The sequence below is a fragment of the Coffea eugenioides genome, chromosome 4, assembly GCF_003713205.1.
Source record: "Coffea eugenioides isolate CCC68of chromosome 4, Ceug_1.0, whole genome shotgun sequence".
Taxonomy (NCBI): Eukaryota; Viridiplantae; Streptophyta; class Magnoliopsida; order Gentianales; family Rubiaceae; genus Coffea; species Coffea eugenioides.
In genome coordinates this window covers 1,403,340-1,421,401 of record NC_040038.1, presented here as the reverse complement: position 1 = coordinate 1,421,401, position 18,062 = coordinate 1,403,340, and the positions used below count along the sequence as shown (strand labels likewise).

At 37.1% G+C, this 18,062-nt stretch overlaps 4 protein-coding genes across 5 annotated transcripts; 1 reads left to right on the top strand and 3 right to left on the bottom strand.

The window, feature by feature from the left end:
* The first annotated feature begins 267 nt into the window (after positions 1-267).
* Positions 268-5,274, top strand: LOC113767938 (casein kinase 1-like protein 2). Of its 2 annotated transcripts, XM_027312143.1 has the most exons (14): positions 268-728; positions 837-877; positions 1,668-1,737; positions 1,844-1,992; positions 2,071-2,166; positions 2,255-2,325; positions 3,104-3,165; positions 3,271-3,334; positions 3,411-3,495; positions 3,577-3,703; positions 3,828-3,910; positions 3,991-4,054; positions 4,291-4,418; positions 4,528-5,274. In XM_027312143.1, exons 1-14 carry the CDS (start codon positions 653-655, stop codon positions 4,813-4,815), a joined length of 1,404 nt encoding a protein of 467 aa, XP_027167944.1. In that variant the 5' UTR covers positions 268-652; the 3' UTR covers positions 4,816-5,274. The 2 variants fall into 2 exon arrangements, with proteins under 2 accessions (XP_027167944.1, XP_027167945.1); XM_027312144.1 differs by lacking the exons at positions 268-728; positions 837-877 and having other exon boundaries at positions 1,863-1,992.
* A 2,063-nt stretch (positions 5,275-7,337) lies between these two features.
* On the bottom strand, positions 7,338-8,226 carry LOC113768853. The gene is made up of 2 exons (XM_027313359.1): positions 8,104-8,226; positions 7,338-8,024 (listed from the first exon to the last, which is right to left on the bottom strand). Exon 2 carries the CDS (start codon positions 7,997-7,999, stop codon positions 7,649-7,651), a length of 351 nt encoding a protein of 116 aa, XP_027169160.1. The 5' UTR covers positions 8,000-8,024; positions 8,104-8,226; the 3' UTR covers positions 7,338-7,648.
* Positions 8,227-9,981: 1,755 nt separating this feature from the next.
* Positions 9,982-14,347, bottom strand: LOC113768538 (eukaryotic initiation factor 4A-8). The gene is made up of 6 exons (XM_027312940.1): positions 14,181-14,347; positions 12,858-12,934; positions 12,623-12,729; positions 11,790-12,220; positions 10,277-10,943; positions 9,982-10,133 (listed from the first exon to the last, which is right to left on the bottom strand). Exons 2-5 carry the CDS (start codon positions 12,923-12,925, stop codon positions 10,305-10,307), a joined length of 1,245 nt encoding a protein of 414 aa, XP_027168741.1. The 5' UTR covers positions 12,926-12,934; positions 14,181-14,347; the 3' UTR covers positions 9,982-10,133; positions 10,277-10,304.
* A 1,054-nt stretch (positions 14,348-15,401) lies between these two features.
* LOC113768509 (telomere repeat-binding factor 4-like) lies at positions 15,402-17,954 on the bottom strand. Its single transcript, XM_027312899.1, is given in 7 exon segments — positions 15,402-15,638; positions 15,821-16,097; positions 16,206-16,289; positions 16,364-16,448; positions 16,933-17,123; positions 17,513-17,556; positions 17,559-17,954. Coding segments are annotated over 7 exon segments (822 nt in total). The 5' UTR covers positions 17,662-17,954; the 3' UTR covers positions 15,402-15,600.
* Positions 17,955-18,062: the final 108 nt, after the last annotated feature.

The window sequence follows — 18,062 nt, the reverse complement described above, 5'->3', positions numbered from 1 at the left end:
CCACATTTACCCCCCACCACCCCTTCCCCTCTCTGCGGTTCCAAAAAAAAAAAAAGGAAGAAAAGAGGTTACTGCAGCCAAAAGAGTTGTAGTCGCAGTAGAAAAACGTACGGTAAAACTGGGTAAATGAATGAATAAATAAAAAGCAATTAATAAGTGTAAAAACCGCTAGTGCTTCGATTGGATCAAAGCTCCCACGGAGAAGCCATGATTTGATACCATCCCCTCCTGCCCCCTGAGAACTTCCCATCCACACCACCCCACCCCCCACCACCTCCTCCCCAAAAACCCCACCAACAAAAAAAAAAAGAAAAAAAAAAAACCAAAACCACCCCCAATTTACCTTTGCCAGTTTTTTCAATTCAATTAATGCAGAATTAGGCGAGTTGCTAGGTTTTTCTCATTTTTCTTAAGCTGCTTTAGGAAGGGGAAAATTTTTTTTTTTAAAAAAAGACTTTCACTACGTTGATATATGTATATTTTTCGGTTCTTTTATATCCTCGAGTCGTTTTTACAACGCATTTCGTCTACATAACAAGCGTTCATATGCTAGGATTTGTTTCAATTTAATTTAATTTTGTTGATTCTTTAAGAGATAAAATTATTAAGTTAGGGTTTGCGTTCGATTGTTGAATATTCCAGCCGAACTGGAATGGAGCCTCGTGTCGGTAATAAGTTTCGGTTAGGTCGGAAAATCGGCAGCGGCTCATTTGGGGAGATCTATCTTGGTTTGTCTATATACTAGGATGCTCTTAGATTTTTCTTCTCTGACATTTATTTATGATTTTGTTTGTGCAAGTAAATTTTCTGATTGGAATTTTAATGTGATATTTTAGGTACTAATATTCAAACTAATGAAGAGGTTGCTATCAAGCTTGTAAGTGAATTGTCTCCAATTTTAGTTTTTTTCTTTCGTCCGCTTTAATTTTTGTATTTGAAACTTTAAGTTTCTGCTTTTGGGGATTGATCCTATTTAAACCCAAATCTTTTTTCTTTTTTCTTTTTTTTTTTAATGTGGCATCTGGTCTATTTTTTGACTTGGTTGCTAGCTTAGGTTAAGATTTTTCTTTTTTTCTTTTTTTTTTGGGTAAAAGCTCAGGTTAAGAATGTGATGTGCGTGGTGATTACATTGTTTTCCCACATGAATGCGAAATAAGTGAGCTGTATGGGTTGGGCTTTGACATATATAGGTTCCATTTCTGATGAATGCTGGCTAAGGTTTGTTTGAATTTGGATTTGCAATAATTGAAATGTAAGGCGAGGCCAAGGATATTGCAGAAGGCTTTTGCTATTGCTAATGCAAGATGAGTTGCGGGCATTAGCTGTTTTAAGAATCAAGATTGCGTTTTGTACTATATTTTCTTATAGGGTTTGATAAGGAACAAACTTCTTGGTGGCCAAGATTGTAGTTTGATAGAAATTGGGTGGTAAATTAAACTGAGCAACTCATATCTTGTGAGAGGTTCATCATAATATTTTGAGATACTTTCTTTGTTTATCTTTTGTTCTTTACATACTGGGTTGAGGTAAGAAGTTGGAAATTTGTGGTGTGGAGTTGGTCTTTTTATTCAGTTTGTGTTATGTCACCAAACTTCTTTAGGCTGATTAACAGAAGAAATATTTTATTTTCAGTTCTTTGATTGCATTTTCCTTTCCTTTATACTCAGGAAAATGTCAAGACAAAGCATCCGCAGTTATTGTACGAATCAAAGTTGTATAAAATACTGCAGGGAGGAAGTAAGAACTCTTTTGTCAGAGTAGTTATTAGTAGTGATCTTTTAGAAATGCAAATTTTATCAGTTTTATATCCTCATCAGTTGGCAATTTTTTGAAATTTTGGTAGCTGGAATTTCAAATGTTAGATGGTTCGGAGTCGAAGGAGACTATAATGTTCTCGTGATGGATTTACTGGGTCCTAGTCTTGAAGATTTATTTAACTTCTGCAGTAGAAAGCTGTCTTTGAAGACTGTTCTAATGCTTGCCGATCATATGGTTGTCTCACTGTTTCTCATTTGTTTATTAAAAATGTCCCTCTCGTTGCCCTTGTTGTAAGTTTTACATTCTTTTCAGATTAACCGGGTTGAATTTGTTCACTCCAAATCTTTCTTGCATCGGGATATCAAACCTGACAACTTCCTTATGGGCTTAGGGAGACGTGCAAACCAGGTGCACTCTGATGCTTTTTCTCATCCTTTGTTTTACTTGCTTGATTTTGTGGTCTCTTTTGATTCATCCTGACGCTCAGTCATTGTAGGTTTATATCATCGATTTTGGACTCGCTAAGAAGTATAGGGACTCGTCTACTCACCAACACATTCCATATAGGTGAGCTCTCTGGATTTCTATGTGGTTAATGATGCTCCAATTCAAAGGGTTTTGGTATTAGTTGGGTAAAGTGATTGACTTGTTTCGTATATAACCCAAATATTAGGACAAATATCATATTTAAAGATTGTAGATCGTTGTCCTCTTTTGCCTTTTCTTTGATTTTCAGTTAAAATTTCTGGTCTTGATTCTATTGTTTTCTAGTTTTAATAAGATTATCATTTTCCTATCGGTTTGACTTAACATGTTTGATCTAATTATCCTTTATAAGAAAGTTCTAAGCGCAAATCATCAGGAAAGGGAAACTTTTGGTATGGGGTACTGTGTTTCTGTTTAAAACTCAGCTCAACAAAGCAAGGGATGAGCAACTAAAGAGACTAATCTCCAAAGGATGCTATGACCCCACCTTAGCAGGTGTTCCTTGATCTAAAAGAAAAACAACAGAGCCTAACCTATGCTTGTGGTAGTCATTCTGTAAGTGCATTTTAATGAAATCTAGAAATAACTAGGGCTCTCTGTTAAGTATTTGGCCCGCTTACTGAGAATCTCTGTTGCTTAGTGTTTTACTCTTCTTTTTCCAGGTTCTTGATGGTTGTTTATGTGGATAACTCAGTTGAGTTGTGTTTCCTGTAATTATTTTGATAAGTACTCTTTATGTCACAGATCATTTGTGTTCATCCTGTATTATACTTGTTTCTGGGGTGCTTCTAGTTTTCTATATTATCTACCTTAGTTAGCAAATTACTGATGTATATATCTTGTTCAATGTTGAGTTCAGAGAAAACAAGAATCTGACTGGAACAGCCAGATATGCAAGTATGAATACTCACCTTGGCATTGGTAAGCTTGTTGCCTTTTTGCTCTTGCTTGTATCTTTTTCTATATATCAATTACTTCTATTTACATCTGACATTTGTTCTTCTTGATGTGGTGTTTACTTCTCAGAACAAAGTCGAAGGGATGACTTAGAATCGCTGGGATATGTTCTTATGTACTTCTTAAGAGGGAGGTATATTTCAATTATTTTGTGTGTTTAATCTCTTTTTCCATTATAGATATGCACTCACCAACACCAAAGTCTATAGTCTGCCTTGGCAGGGGCTGAAAGCAGGCACCAAGAAACAGAAGTATGAAAAAATCAGTGAAAAGAAAGTTTCGACCTCCATTGAGGTAAATTTCTTATGGGATTACCGAGGCCATTACTTGTCTATCTTCTGAGATTAACTGCAAACTGTATTTTCTTCGGTCTAGGCTTTATGTCGTGGCTATCCTACAGAGTTTGCTTCCTATTTCCATTGCTGCCGTTCCCTTAGGTTTGATGATAAACCAGATTATGCCTATCTTAAGAGAATTTTCAGAGACCTTTTCATCCGGGAAGGTTTGATAATACCACCTTTACTTAAGCTATTTTGGTTTTGGAAACTTGAAAAGGCATTATGATCTGTTACATTTTGAATTGTAATGTCATTCTTTCCCTTCTCCAACCTCGCCTTGTTTTCCAGGCTTTCAATTTGATTATGTATTTGATTGGACAATCTTAAAATATCAGCAGTCACAGCTTGCCAATCCTCCTTCTCGTGCTCTTGTAAGTGACATAGAAGCTCTGTTTACATTTTTTAATGGCCCCGTGGTTGTAAGATGATTACTATGTGTTTTTCCGGATAGGGTACAACTGTTGGAACTAGTTCGGGAATGCAGGTCAGTGCTGCCAATCATGATAGGCAACAAGGTGAGTATCCTACAATTGTCCTGCTACATATTGTAGTTCTACAAGTACTGGGCTTTCTTATTCATAAATACAAGGTCCATGTACCATCTGTTTTCTTTTGTATTTTTCCTTTGTTTTTACAGCACAAACTTGATCGAGATGCATTCATTTTGGCGAGGCAATTTCTCTTCAAGAATATGTAGATTTTTTTTTAGTAGTTGTAACGTAACAGCTGTAACCTTTGCTTTGCTATGCAGGTGGCGAAGATGGTAGGCCTACTGGTTGGTCAACAGCTAATCAAGCTCGTAGTCGAAACACTGGAATGCAATTGAATTCCGGAAGCTTCTCTAGACAAAAACCAAATGGTTTGGTGACTGGTAAAGAGGTCCGTCTCTCAAACCTAAAATCTATTATCCACAATAGTCTTGCGCTCTTATCAGGCTTCTATAATTTCATCTTCTTTTCTTATTTGGATGGGCACATGCATTTTGCAGGTTTCTAGTTCTATGTTCCTCCGTTCAAGTGGATCTTCAAAGCGACCTGCCGTTTCTAGTAGTCGTGACCCTGCAATTTTGGTGGGTAATGAATCTGAACCGTCACGAACTTGTACAGCAGATGCAAGCCCAGGAGTTCTTCGTAAAATTTCCAGCACTGCACAAAGGAGTTCTCCAGTTGTATCATCCGATCACAAGCACAGTTCTTCTAACATGAAGATTTTTGAATCCACCATCAAGGGTATAGAGGGCCTGAGTTTTGGGAATGAAGAGACGTTGCACTATTAGCTACTGCGTGTGATTCATTTCTTACTGCAAATCTTGGTATAATGAGCAAGCCTGTGGTTCTTCGGGGTAATGTTGGAGGCCTGTTATCCATCCACCTAGCTGAGGGTGAACGGGGTAGAAATTGGGAGCGTAATTTGAACTTGAAATGAGGAGGGAACGACAGGGGTTGTCAATGAAAGTTTAGATGCATTTTTCCGCTACCTTCTGTCAATGCGCGTTCGAGTGGTTCTTGGCGTTTAGCGTTCACATTTTTCTTGTTTCCCACCTATATATATATATATCAGTCTCCTACATTAAGGTTTATGTCGACCACCTTGAGCAGAACTGTGGCCTATGTATTATGTACAATGGTGACTAAGAGGTATGTATTGGTTTGGTTGAGCTCAATTTGGTACATTTGAAGGTTGCAGCACGTAGCTTAATCTACTACTAATACATTTGCAAGAGGTTGATCTTCAAGCGTGCGTGTGCCAATCATATTATTATTGTATCTTATTTTATACATAGGATGTCCCCGAGGGGTGGGTCTGAGCACAAAATCCCGTGCTCTTAACAATCAAAATGACCATTCCCTCGATGACTAGAATGGCTCCAAATTTCTTCCTTTGTGTTTGGAACTTGGAAGTTGATATTGACTGGCAAAATGCAGGGGTGACGTTTTCTTTTCAACTCCAGAAGGAAGCGTTTGTGCGGCCTGCTGGATTATTATCTCGAAACCCCAACTGAACTTATACTACTGACATTGATAAGGTGACTGGGAGATCTTTGCCTGTTTTCCATTTTTATAACGTTTAGAATCTCCATTACTATTTCAGTGAGTAAACAAATGAAAGAAAGACGTGCCCCGGATTGCTGATCATGGAGATACTTGCATTACGACCCAGTGGACGGCAATTTTTCAAACAAAAATTGCTATATTTTTTGTGAATATATTTTTTAATCACCTTTTTATATCACATATATCAAATCGTTACAGTAATTTTTTTACAAAAAAAAATTTTGCCTCACAAATCCCAATCACCTTTTTATCTTCTCAATCACCTTTTTATCTCACACACATCACATCACAAAAAGTGCTACAGTAAATATCTCAAATAAATCATCCAAATAAACTCTTATCCAAACAAACTCACTGACTCCTACTTGCTAGTAATAGGGTAGGTAGTAACGACTGGTAAATGCACTCAATTGACCGGCACTCTCAAAGTCAACGACATGCATTAGTAGGCCGGCTTGGTGAAGAAAGCAATGCAGTTTTTCCAACAGAAATCAAGTGGACATTTAATTTACAGCACACTGCATTGCTTAATGCTACAGAAATAACAACTCAAGATAACACTAATAATAATAATAGTGCGATGATGATATTATTGTTATGATACTATAATAAATAAGCGTAAGAATAACTACTACTACTACTACTACTACTACTTCTGAGTTCTGTCGATGCTGGCTAGTTTCCAAAAATCAAAAGTGTACGAGTTTACATATCACTAATAAATTACGTTGTAAGAATTACACAAACAGGTTTGAACAAGACAACACTCAAATTATGTGAGAACTGAGCATTATTCCGTCTTTTCTTCACCCAAAACTAGAAGCTGAAGCCAAGTGTTTGGATAGTAAAATTATCCCAAATATTATTTCGCTTGCATCATAAACACATTTTCCAATCCACCGTTTTATATTCTCAATCACCTTTTTATCTCACATACATCACATCATAAAAAGTGTTATAGTAATTATTTCAAATAAAACTCTATCCAAACAAGACGTTAGCCTAATGTCACTAACCGACCCTATTCCTATTGACGACGCGTGCTAGTTGGTCGGATGAGCAGACTGGTCACGGCAGGAGGAGCTAGCTGGAATCCACAAAGTCGAGAAGAAACAATTCCATCTTTCAAAAAATGGAACCAATTCCTTCAAATCAGTTTACAAATGAAAGAAAATATATTCCTAGTGCCTGATAAATTAACATCCAAATAAACAGCAGAAAAATGTACAAAATCGGCTGACATTTTGCAATCATCATCAACACAGAGTCAGTAGTCAGGACACACATGATGAATAGCACAGAAACTTATGATGAATAGCACAGAAACTTTTGAGATAGAGAGGCTTTTAGCGGTTTTGTACCAAGTGCATTGGATGTTACTACTAATACTACTTTCTTTTATGTGCAATGGTACAAGCAGAAAATGCCTCAACCTTATCTTCATCAACACACCAAAATTAACAGGCTAACAGCTCTCTTTCTTTACCTTTTCTTGTATTACTCCTGATTTGTTCATATGGTGGATGGCTTTGGAAAAATGAAAAGCAGCAATAATCTAGAACCATTTTCGTAATCCCAGATGGTGGAACCAAGTATATATATATATATATAGAAGGAAACCACAGATGATTCCATTCTTCCACACCTTGAAAAAAAATTAAATAGAATAGAAGGAAGAAGACAATCCAATAGCTTTGCCCAAGAGAAACGTAAGATGAGACAGTAATATTTATAGGATGGTATATAATTCTCAAGTAAGTAAATGTATTCATGTTTATGAAGGAGAGAGACTCGGTCATGGCCCATGGGGACAACTTCACAGGACAAGACCAATTATGTAACGACATCTTTTTTTTCCTCAATCTTTTCCTTCCAGATGCTAAGACATTACTATACGACAATAATGAAAAAAAACAAAAGATAATTAAGAATTAAAAAGATGATTGGAAACAAGATCAAAACAATCTCTTTTTTGCTTTTCTTTTCTTTTTTTTCATTGCGGTTCTTCCTTGGGTGATAAAACAGACAAAATCAATGCCAAGATAAATGAATGAATCACCACAATCCATGAACAACATCCTTGATCCATCTGAAACTTTTCCTGAAAGAACCCTTCATTTTGCCTTCAACAGCATAGGCCTTATAGCTGACAACTCTCTTCTTCCTCTGCAACTCGGGATCACTAAAGCTCCAACTTTTTGAACTGGAAGCAACCCTGCTCTTGCTTTTCTTCATCTTCCCGTCCTTAGTTAAATCCTGCGCGTAGGCTGGGGGCTGAGGAGGAGGAGGAGGCTGGATATAGGATGTATAAGAAGTGCTATAGCTCCTGAGTTCATGCATGCTAAGAGGGCCTGCTACTGCTGATGCTGCCCCGTCTCCATAGTAGCCATCTTCTCCATGCTGCATCCTTCCTTCCCTTGTTGATTTAGATCTAGTATATTTCTCCATCAAGATTAATTCAAATCAGTAAAGATCAACCAGCAAAAAGAAGAGAGAGGATGAGAAGATACAGGTGGGGAAAGCTACGAGGATTGAGGATTTGATGATTTTTCTTCAAGTGGTTGAATTCAATGGCGTGGCTCTTGTCTAGTGAGCAAGTAAATGGAAACAACTCAAAAAATGGGGGATGGATGGTTTCATTGTCTGATGCTTTAATTTTTTATTTTTTTCATTTTTCAATTCTTTAATGCGATATACTACTACTAGTACTAATGAAAATCCTTTAATCATTAATGGAGTGCTGGTAGATGATGACTTTTCTTGATGGCAGTTTACTGTAAAATGTGGGACACTTTCTTGTTAGTCCTACTGCTACTGCTTCCTCCGTTCCACTTTGATAGTCCTGATTTTTTTTTTTCACATAATTTAAAAAAAAATAATTAACTTTGTTGGAACGATAAATTTAGGTAGTTATTTTTCTAAAATGCCCTCACATTAATTAGAGTACAACTTTATGGAAACTTAAATTGATGGTAAAAAAAGAATCAACTCTCATTAAATGGATAGATTTTATAGTAACAACAATTTACATTGAATAAGGGTATTTTAGAAAAATTAAAATATAATTACATTTTTCAATTGGAAAGTGGACTACAATTTGGGATATACGAAAAAGGAAAACAGAACTATCAAAGTGAGACGGCGGGAGTATTTTATTTCTTCAATTGTCGTAATAATAATTAACATTGCATGTTGTAGCGATGCCTCGTAACATGATGACTGGTCAAACTGACCTAATCTGCCACGCATCCATGGGTTGAATCTCTCAAGCCGCCCCCGCTCCCGGCGGCAACACACCATTAAAAGTTTCAACCTGCAACAGATGTGCTATTGCCGCAGCCCAGCCATTACCATTGAGTCCAAATTTGTCACTTTGGATGCTGAGACAGCATAGGAAACATTTGTCTTGATAACATATACTCCTACAGTATTAAACTTCTTGGGAACGAAGGCCAAAGATAAGTTAAAACTAATCCAGCACTCTTTCCTGCCCCAAACTGCGGACATTTGTCTCCCAACATTATGGCTAATCTTTTAATATGATCCCAGCACTACTGTTAGTGTAATTGACATAAATGCACTCAAAATTCATGTTGAGATCCCATTTAAGGCTTGGAGAAAAGTTTTGTTGATGAAAAATTACTGCAATTTAAGTATTGTAGTGAAAAGTACTATTGTACTGCTAGCAGGTAGTATATAACTAGGGACAGAGAGAATGTGCTTATTATGACTTAGTGTATTATTGTAAGCAATGTAGAGAGAGAGTGTTATGGGTATGATAAAGTGAATGAATAATCGGTGTGGTGTATCAGCTGTCCAACTAGCCGGAGCAATGGTAATTACCGGAAACTGAACTTGATTGCATAAACTGAAAAACTTGCGATAGAAATGAACCATGCAGTGCAACGGTCAGAGCCATTGAACCAGCTAATCCGGCACGGATTATTCAAAGCAGTTGTTTCGTTAAGGGATACAGAGAGTCAAAAGGCAAAAAGAACTTGAGCCTTTGTTAAAAGGGTTGTCATAATCGAAGCAAACGTTTTCTTCTTCTTCTTTTTTTTTGGCAACCCGAATTGGAAAATTCGTGTTACACCCCTTTGTCCGCTACATACATTTATAATTTATATTATATGACGACTCTGCAAGATTCAACACACACTTGAAGGTCAAATGACAGACCAAACCAATGTCATAGAGAGAGGTCGAAATCTGGTGCCTCAAATTCTCTCTTCTTTCTTTCCTTCTTTTCAATTAACTATGGAAAAACAAAAGGGAAAAAGAAAGGCAGGCCAAGATGGAATGGAGCAAAGCATAACTAGTAGTAAATCATAAAATTACCACTCTATAATGATATCAAAAAATGCCTCCGAACCGAAGAGTAAACAAGCTACAAAAATAAATGCTAGTAGTATTAGACAAAATTTGGCGTGTCAAAAGAATGCCAATTCAGAATCAATCCCTACAAGCAACAAAATTTGGAGTGGCATGCGTCCGCCAGGCTGAACCGCTAAGTTGACACTTGACAGACGCGTCCACCATGCTGCAAAATCAAGAACCATTATTGATTGTAAGACTCTATCTAATGAATGAACGAACAAGCGGAAAAGCCAATAGAAGGAAGAAATGAAAGTTTTATGTATAATACATATTTTTGGGCGGGTAAAAGAAGAATTAAGTAACCACCTCAATTTAAGAAAAGCCAAAATCAACCTCATCCAAGGAGATCAGCAACATTTTGTGGAAGTTCTTCAACAACCACATTGTAGAACTTCTGAATATCAAACAACATTTTCTCATCTTCCCTTGTCACGAAATTTATAGCAACTCCTTTTCTTCCAAACCGTCCACTTCTTCCTATGCGATGAAGATAGTTCTCCGGCTGAGTTGGAAGATCATAATTTATGACGAGAGATACTTGCTGGACATCAATGCCACGAGCCAAGAGATCAGTGGTGATGAGAATACGAGAAGAACCAGAGCGAAATTCGCGCATTATTATATCCCGGGTATTCTGATCCATGTCTCCATGCGTAGCTGAGACTGTGTGGTCACGGCCTCTCATTTGGTCAGTAAGCCAGTCAACTTTGCGTCGAGTATTCACGAAAATCACACTCTGGGTGATGGCTAGAGTCTCATAGAGATCACATAAAGTTTCAAGCTTCCACTCTTCCTTTTCAACATTCACATAAAACTGTTTAATTCCCTCAAGAGTTAATTCATCACGCTTAACCAAAATCCTGACTGGCTTATTCATAAACTTTCTAGTGATTTCAAGGGCTTCAGGTGGCATGGTAGCGGAGAAAACTCCTACTTGAACTTTGGCAGGTAGAAGCTGAAAAATGTCATATATCTGGCAATAAAGACAAAATCAAGTCCTCAGTATCCAAAAAATTCTCAAAACCTCAAGAAAATGTTCAAGCAAAAACCAAGCGTCACTCTTCAAGTTTACAATATTGGAAAAAAAAAAACTGACTCTGCTTCATCAAATAGACAGTATAACATCTTCCACAAAGAGCAGAAAGCGCAACCAATTGACAAAAGAACTAAACATACAAAACCAGGTCAAGAATTTTAATGCCACTGCTACGCTGACAATAAATTCACCACTTCAGTAGAGATGATACAACAAAGATTACAATACATTCCAAGATTTTGAACAACTTGCTAATTTTAGGAATTATCAAAAATTGGTTGGTGATAGGCACAAAAGAAAAGCTCAAAACACACAGAACTTAGAAAATCATAGCTCGGTACAGATGATACAGCAAAGACAGAAGAAGTAGCATCAATGCCACAATATTATATCTCTCAGGAAACCATCAACCTTACAGAGGCACAGTAATCTCATGAATTCAACTCCCACTAGCAGTCCTATTCAAAGTTACCCCACCAGAGAAGGAACACCACAACTCCTATGAAGAAGGGTGACAAGTGAATAATCATATTTCAAGTTACAAGATATTTAGTTCAAATATAATACATTTGGACTGCAGAGCATTGCGTCATTATAGAGATACAATATCATCCTTCAACATTGGATGAGTAGATATTTTGTGAACAATGAACCTTGAACACATTACTACGCAAACATCACAAGTGCCTCACCAGCAATAAAACAGATCAACATAGAGCTTTCATGAAGAAACGTTCAGCAGACACTAGAGACAGACTCAAATACAAACAAGAACCAATATACCTGATCCTTGAAACCACGTGACAGCATTTCATCTGCTTCATCCAGCACAAACATTTTAATGGAATCTGATCGAAGTGACTGCCTTCGCAACATGTCAAAAACACGACCAGGGGTGCCAACAACTACATGAACGCCAGCTAAAAGAATGCGCTGATCCTCACGAACACTGGTCCCACCTACACAAGCATGAACCTTCACACCTAGATAGTCACCAAGAGCTCGCATAACCTTTTCAATCTGTTGTGCAAGTTCCCGAGTGGGTGCCAGAACTAGAGCTTGGCATTGGACCAAACCATAATCAAGTTGCTGCAGAATTCCTGAACAGAAAGTAGCAGTCTTCCCTGTTCCAGATTGAGCTTGTTGAATAACATCAAGACCCTTGCAGAATGGAACAATACCCCTTTGCTGGATTGCAGAGGGCTTTTCAAAACCTTCAAAAGGAAGATAAAACATTGTCAACTTAACAAGCAAAACATCCTTTACATGTGTGAGAGAGAGAAACAAAAATAAGAGGTAAGATGTAGAATTATGGGACAAAAACATAAAAAGTGATATCCAAAATTTTGGGGAGAGGAGGTTGGGGGGAACAAAAGCAAAATAACTAAGTAAACAATAATCACAAAATCCACTGGCAAGAGAATATTCCATTCAATGTTCCCCAAATTGACTCCAACACTAGCAAACTGACATGGTATCACAAGACACCTTTTCTTTTCTCCAATTATTGGTCCTATCGACATATGTGCTCAAACAATTTAGAGAATTTACAATTCAATCTAACTAAAACCAGCAAGCAGGTATAGATGAACTCCTTTAAGACAGTATACACATACCATAAGCATAAATACCCCTAAGAAGGTTCTCCTGTAGACCCATAGCATCAAAAGTATCATGAACCTCGTCATATGAAGTAAAGAAATCCTGTCCATCAGCTGACAGCCTGCACCGAATATTCATCAAGAAAAGAGTAATATGTTTACATATACCATCAAATTATAACATCCCATGATGATAAAACATCTCTAGAATACTCATCGAGGCAGTCCCTGAGATACAAGAAAAACTTACAACTCTTTCATTCTGGTGTCATATTGACGAGCATCAAATTGTGACCCTTCTGGTGCCATACCTGCCATGATTGCTACCTGCTTTGTCCGTATGAAATAATAAGACCAACGGCAGTAAACCAAGAGCAATGCTAGTGCATTAGATGGAAAGAAATAAGCAGGCAGTCCATAGAAACTAATTGAAGTATGCTTCAACTCAAAGCAAAAGGGAAGCATTTTATTTAATCAAAATATTCTCTTTTTTCTGTTTTGGGGGCTTTTTAATCCCAAAAGAGATGAAGAAGGTGGTGGAATGTGTAACAGAAGAGCCAAACTTGCAAACCACACAATACGGTGCACAAGCATTAAACTTCCGTTTCTATATCTGGGGATATTCCAGGAGGCAGGTCGCTTTCTAACAATGGATGAGGATATACGTCCTCAACCTAAAAGAAGCTCCTTTGCCTTCTCCCCAAAATCAAGAACCATCCAAAGGAAATAACAGTCCATTTAGGCTATGAAAAGAACTAATAAGGTAGAAAGCAAAATTGATGAAGATAGTGACCAGGAATCTAAGAGGCTATGATGAGAACTAAAAAGGACGGATTGCGGGTGTTTTAGTGGCAAGTGTCTATGCTATGTGGTTGTTGTAAAAGACAAAAACTTGCTAGATGTGTTTCGTTTGGAGAAGCAAAAACAACAATATCTTGTGTGCCCTGTAAAGTTGTCAAACGAAAATCAAGAAAAAACACTTATGATTTGAACTCGAGCCGCCTTGTTCTAATCTATTAACAGTTTTATCTTTTGACATATTCACGAAGAAAAGAATTGCATTCTGAACGAAACCCGTAAGGTGAATTGTGTGCATGAAGACCCCAACACATCCCATTACGATAAAAAACGAAAAAGAAACAAATCCAAAAGGAGTCTAAAAAAGCTAAACAAATTACCCCTTCTATAAAAAGATATCGCCTTCAGACAACTCCAAAACCCAAATTTTTGCTTTATTAATCACAAACTGCTTGAAAAAACCAACAAGTTCGCCGCCGCCACGGTACCCAAGTCCCAATCACCCCTCCCCTTGGCCCAAAAAAAAAAAATTCAAAAAAGAAATAGAATGGGAAAATTTTCAGAGTTGCTTTAAATTAAACAGGCAAAAGAGCTAACTGAAAAACGCAATAATTGGTTTAATAGCATTCATAATACACTCTGTGATGCGCAGACAACAACAGAAACACGTAGATCTACAAAACCATTGGCCGTAAACGAGACCCGATAAGGAAGAAATCTATATCCAATACCATTGAGAAGGAGAAGAAGGGGAGAGAGAGAGCGGCGGACGAACCTGAAATTGTTGATTGGTAATGTAAGAGGAAAAAGGAAGCTTTTATTGTCTGTTAAGATTGAGCTGAAGAACCGAAAGTACGTTCGTAACTACTTCTAATCATGAGAGAGATTTGTGTTCGCGACTCATCTCTTCCTTTTTATAGACTACTCCATACGAGATTTTGCTGCTTCGGTCCCAAAACCCTGTCCCTGTGGAATCTAATTTCCTTGATTTTCCCACTTTGCCCTTCTTCCCTTCCTCTTATACTCGTCTTCCGTTTCCTCACTCCTGGGACCCACTGGATCATCCGCCGACCTTTTTCTTTTTTTTTTTTTTCTCTTTTCTGAACGTGCCAAATTTCCGTGATTTTCAAAGTCGCTCTATTGTTTTTGGGTAAAGAAACGCTCTGTTTGCGAATGCCTTTTCCAAGTTCATTGAGCACGTTCATTTAATTCCTTAAACTAGAATTTGCTTTGATCAATAAATTCATGAATACAAAAATAAAAATAATCAGAGTCGAGCCAAACTAGAATTTGCTTTGATCAATTTGCACATCCCTTGTGTACAGCAAGAAATTATGATATATTATTGATATATATATATATATATTCCTATCCTGCAGTTAATTTTTCGCCACTCAATCGTAATTATGCATAATTTTCAATCCAAATTCTAAACGTTTTAAGACCATGCTAATAACACAAATTTTGTTGTCTAGATCATTTATATTCAAAAGTCAAAATTTGTATGTACTAGTATTGTGTTGATGTTAGTTGGTGTAGCTCAATGTAGCAAGTATTAATCAAAAGGCTGTTTATCAAAAACTAATTTTTTAAATATTATAAAAATTTTTAAAAAATACTCTAAAAGGTACTCTAAAAAATAGTCTAAATTTTTTTTAATGTTTACAAAATATCCCAAAATATATTCTAAAAACTTTGTTACAGTAAAATTTTTTAAAACACCCTCAAAAACAGCTAATCCAAACGGAAATAAACTAGTACTTTAAATAACTCCAACTTTTGAAGATTGAAAACGTTACCCTAACAGGGACCCATCCTCACACAGTAGTTTCTACTTTTTCTGTATCATGAGCAGCGAGGCCTGAAGTTAACGTTTGTTAGCCAAGGTTGGCGACCAGGAACTAGAAAATCCTGGACCAGTTGAAGTAGTTGCTTACCATGTTGTGCTAAACAGCCAACATTTCATAGCTAGAGCAGAGCGTTGATCAAAGAAAGATACAGAGCAAGAATTAGGTAATGATCACAACGTTCAAAATCGTTGGACAGTTCATGCACCCTAAAACATCCTTCTTAGCTGATCTACTAAGTTACTTGTACCTGTTGCTGTGCAGGTTAGTCAGCTCTAAGATACAAGGAAACTGAAGAAAACTTCCTCGTTAACATTTATATATACTATTAGCAACTTGAAGGACTGCCTATCTGCAACTCAAGAGGACCATTTGACCTTGCGAACCTGCACAAACGCACAAAAGGAGGAGCTTGTATAATACTATGACCTGAACCTCCAAATTCAACCACCATCTTTGCAGAACATAAATTTGCTGTGCACAATTACTTCTATAATAGAGGAATCAACAGTCATCATAGTATCCAGTGGTGGCGGCAGAACAGTGACAAAAGAATATAGAAACTTACATCGATCATAGATGTCTTTAACTAGTAATAGTGCTGAATCTGTGTCTTCGGCTATATTAACAGCCCTCTCATACTCCCTAACTGCTTCAGCTGCTACAAATGATTTGTTTTCTGCTTCAGCAATCCTGTATGCGGCATTAATAGCAGCATCTTTCAATTTTTCAATTGAGGTCACTGAGCCAAAATTCTGTGATGGTCTGGAACAAACATCTTTCTTTTTGGGCATAGGAGGTTTCGCTCCCGATGCTGCATCTTTCATCTTAAAACAATTCTGGACCTGCGTTTAATTTGAATTTGCAAGGAACAATTACTTCAGACATATGCTAGGTGACAAGAATCAGTCGTTATTCACCTTTTCAGAAAATTTTATCAGTGTTGACGTAACCTTTTCAAGCTTGCCTTTCAAAACAAGTCTTCTCAAGTTTGAACTCAACAACCTTCTGAAATTTTGGGGAACCTCATGCCGTTGCTGTAGACGGAATAATTACTATTAAAAACCAGAAGATGTTCTCAAAGAAGCTAAAATAAGCAACTCCATCTGACCTCAATAAAGCGAACAATGGCACCAATATCAGATCCATTTGGATCTTTAATGTCTGTAATTGCTTCAAAGATCATAGAGTCATACCTGGTGAGCGCATGTAGTCATTCAGTAGAGAAAAATATTGACAGAATGTTTTGTCAAACTAATCCAGTATATCACATGCTTCTTGCAGAAATAAAGAATTTACTATGATATAATTAAAAACATTCTTTTCATGAACTAAAATACTAGCATGCTAGCTATCAAATGCATAAGACCTTATTTACAGCCTCTAAATATGCTTATAATGCAAATAATATCTGACTAAAACAACCAATTTTAAGCTCAGATTGTACTATAAAGACTTTCGTGGATCTGTGATAACTGGTCAAGATTGCCAGTGTCAGTGCATACATGGACAGTTATTCCAATGTCTTTTCTTTTTTCCCCATATTTTAGAGTGTAAAGTTGCTGGTTTGCACAAACCCTATACTTGTTAATGTTGAATTGTGCAAGGTAACTCATCAAAAGCTTGAAAACCAGAGTTTACATGCACAAGTATCAGAAGAGAAAACTGAAAAACACTAACCGCGGAGCATTCCTTCCTTCCTGTGGGCTTTTGGATGGATCATCTACTGCATCATCCTCAACAACTAAAATAGGAACAGCAGAAATTGGGGTAATGGGCAGTGCTATAGCTGTCGATTGTTTTATTCTAGGAGCCATGGATTTAACTTTAGAGATTTGTCCAGTACTAATGCTCACATTCCGCCATTTATCCTAAACATACGAACAAGAAAAATTAATCAAATATAACAATTTGTTAGTGGTAAGTTTTCAATATAAGAGATCATAGCTACTTCCAGTTGAGGAAATTCCACCAGAAGTGTTTTTAATTTGTCACACAAAAGAAATAATGCCACAGTTCTCACGCCATTCAGGCTAACCACAGTAAAGCTCTTAAAGGACCGATAGCCATGGCCATGGGAAAGAACTTGGGTTGAAAACAGGTGCATAACTTAAATAATTTTCACACAACCAAAAAAAAAATTCAAATTGGTGAGGAATAGGCGCATAACCATTAATAAGACTTAAAAAAATCAAATTGGGTGGTATTTTAAATTGAAAAAAGAAAAAGGTAGAAGCAATGGCAAGACAAAAAGCTGAACCTTGAGGTCAATGTTGGAACGATTGGTGAGAAAAGGGGCAAACTCGGGTCCTTGAGTATATTCTTCCATTTTCCGGTGCCGTGCTTCTTCACTCCTGCTTTTAGAGCTTCCTCCTCCTCCGGCGTCCACTTCTGCTTCTGGTTCCCCATTACAACCAAACAAAAAAAAAAAAACTATATTTCTATCTGTCTGACCTTGTATCTACATAAATTCATAATTTACAGCAGAAAATTACATAATTTTTGAGCCTATAAATTATATATCATTGCTTCCGGATGACTAAAACCAATGTATGATATTAGATTTATGGATTTTCATCTGGTTTTGTAGGTTTGGATAATTGGGATATTTTGAAGAGCGTTGGAAGCTTTTTTCCAGAGGAAACTCTCCGGTGTGCTTTGGCTCCCGCACGGTGAAGTTTCAGACCGGATATTGGGGTCATTTACTTTTAGTCCTTCTGATTTGTCTTTTTTGCCAATTGAGGATTCAGCGGTGCCGCAGTTTGTTTTTATTTGGCAAGTACTAAAATCGGGCCGTTATGGATAACTTT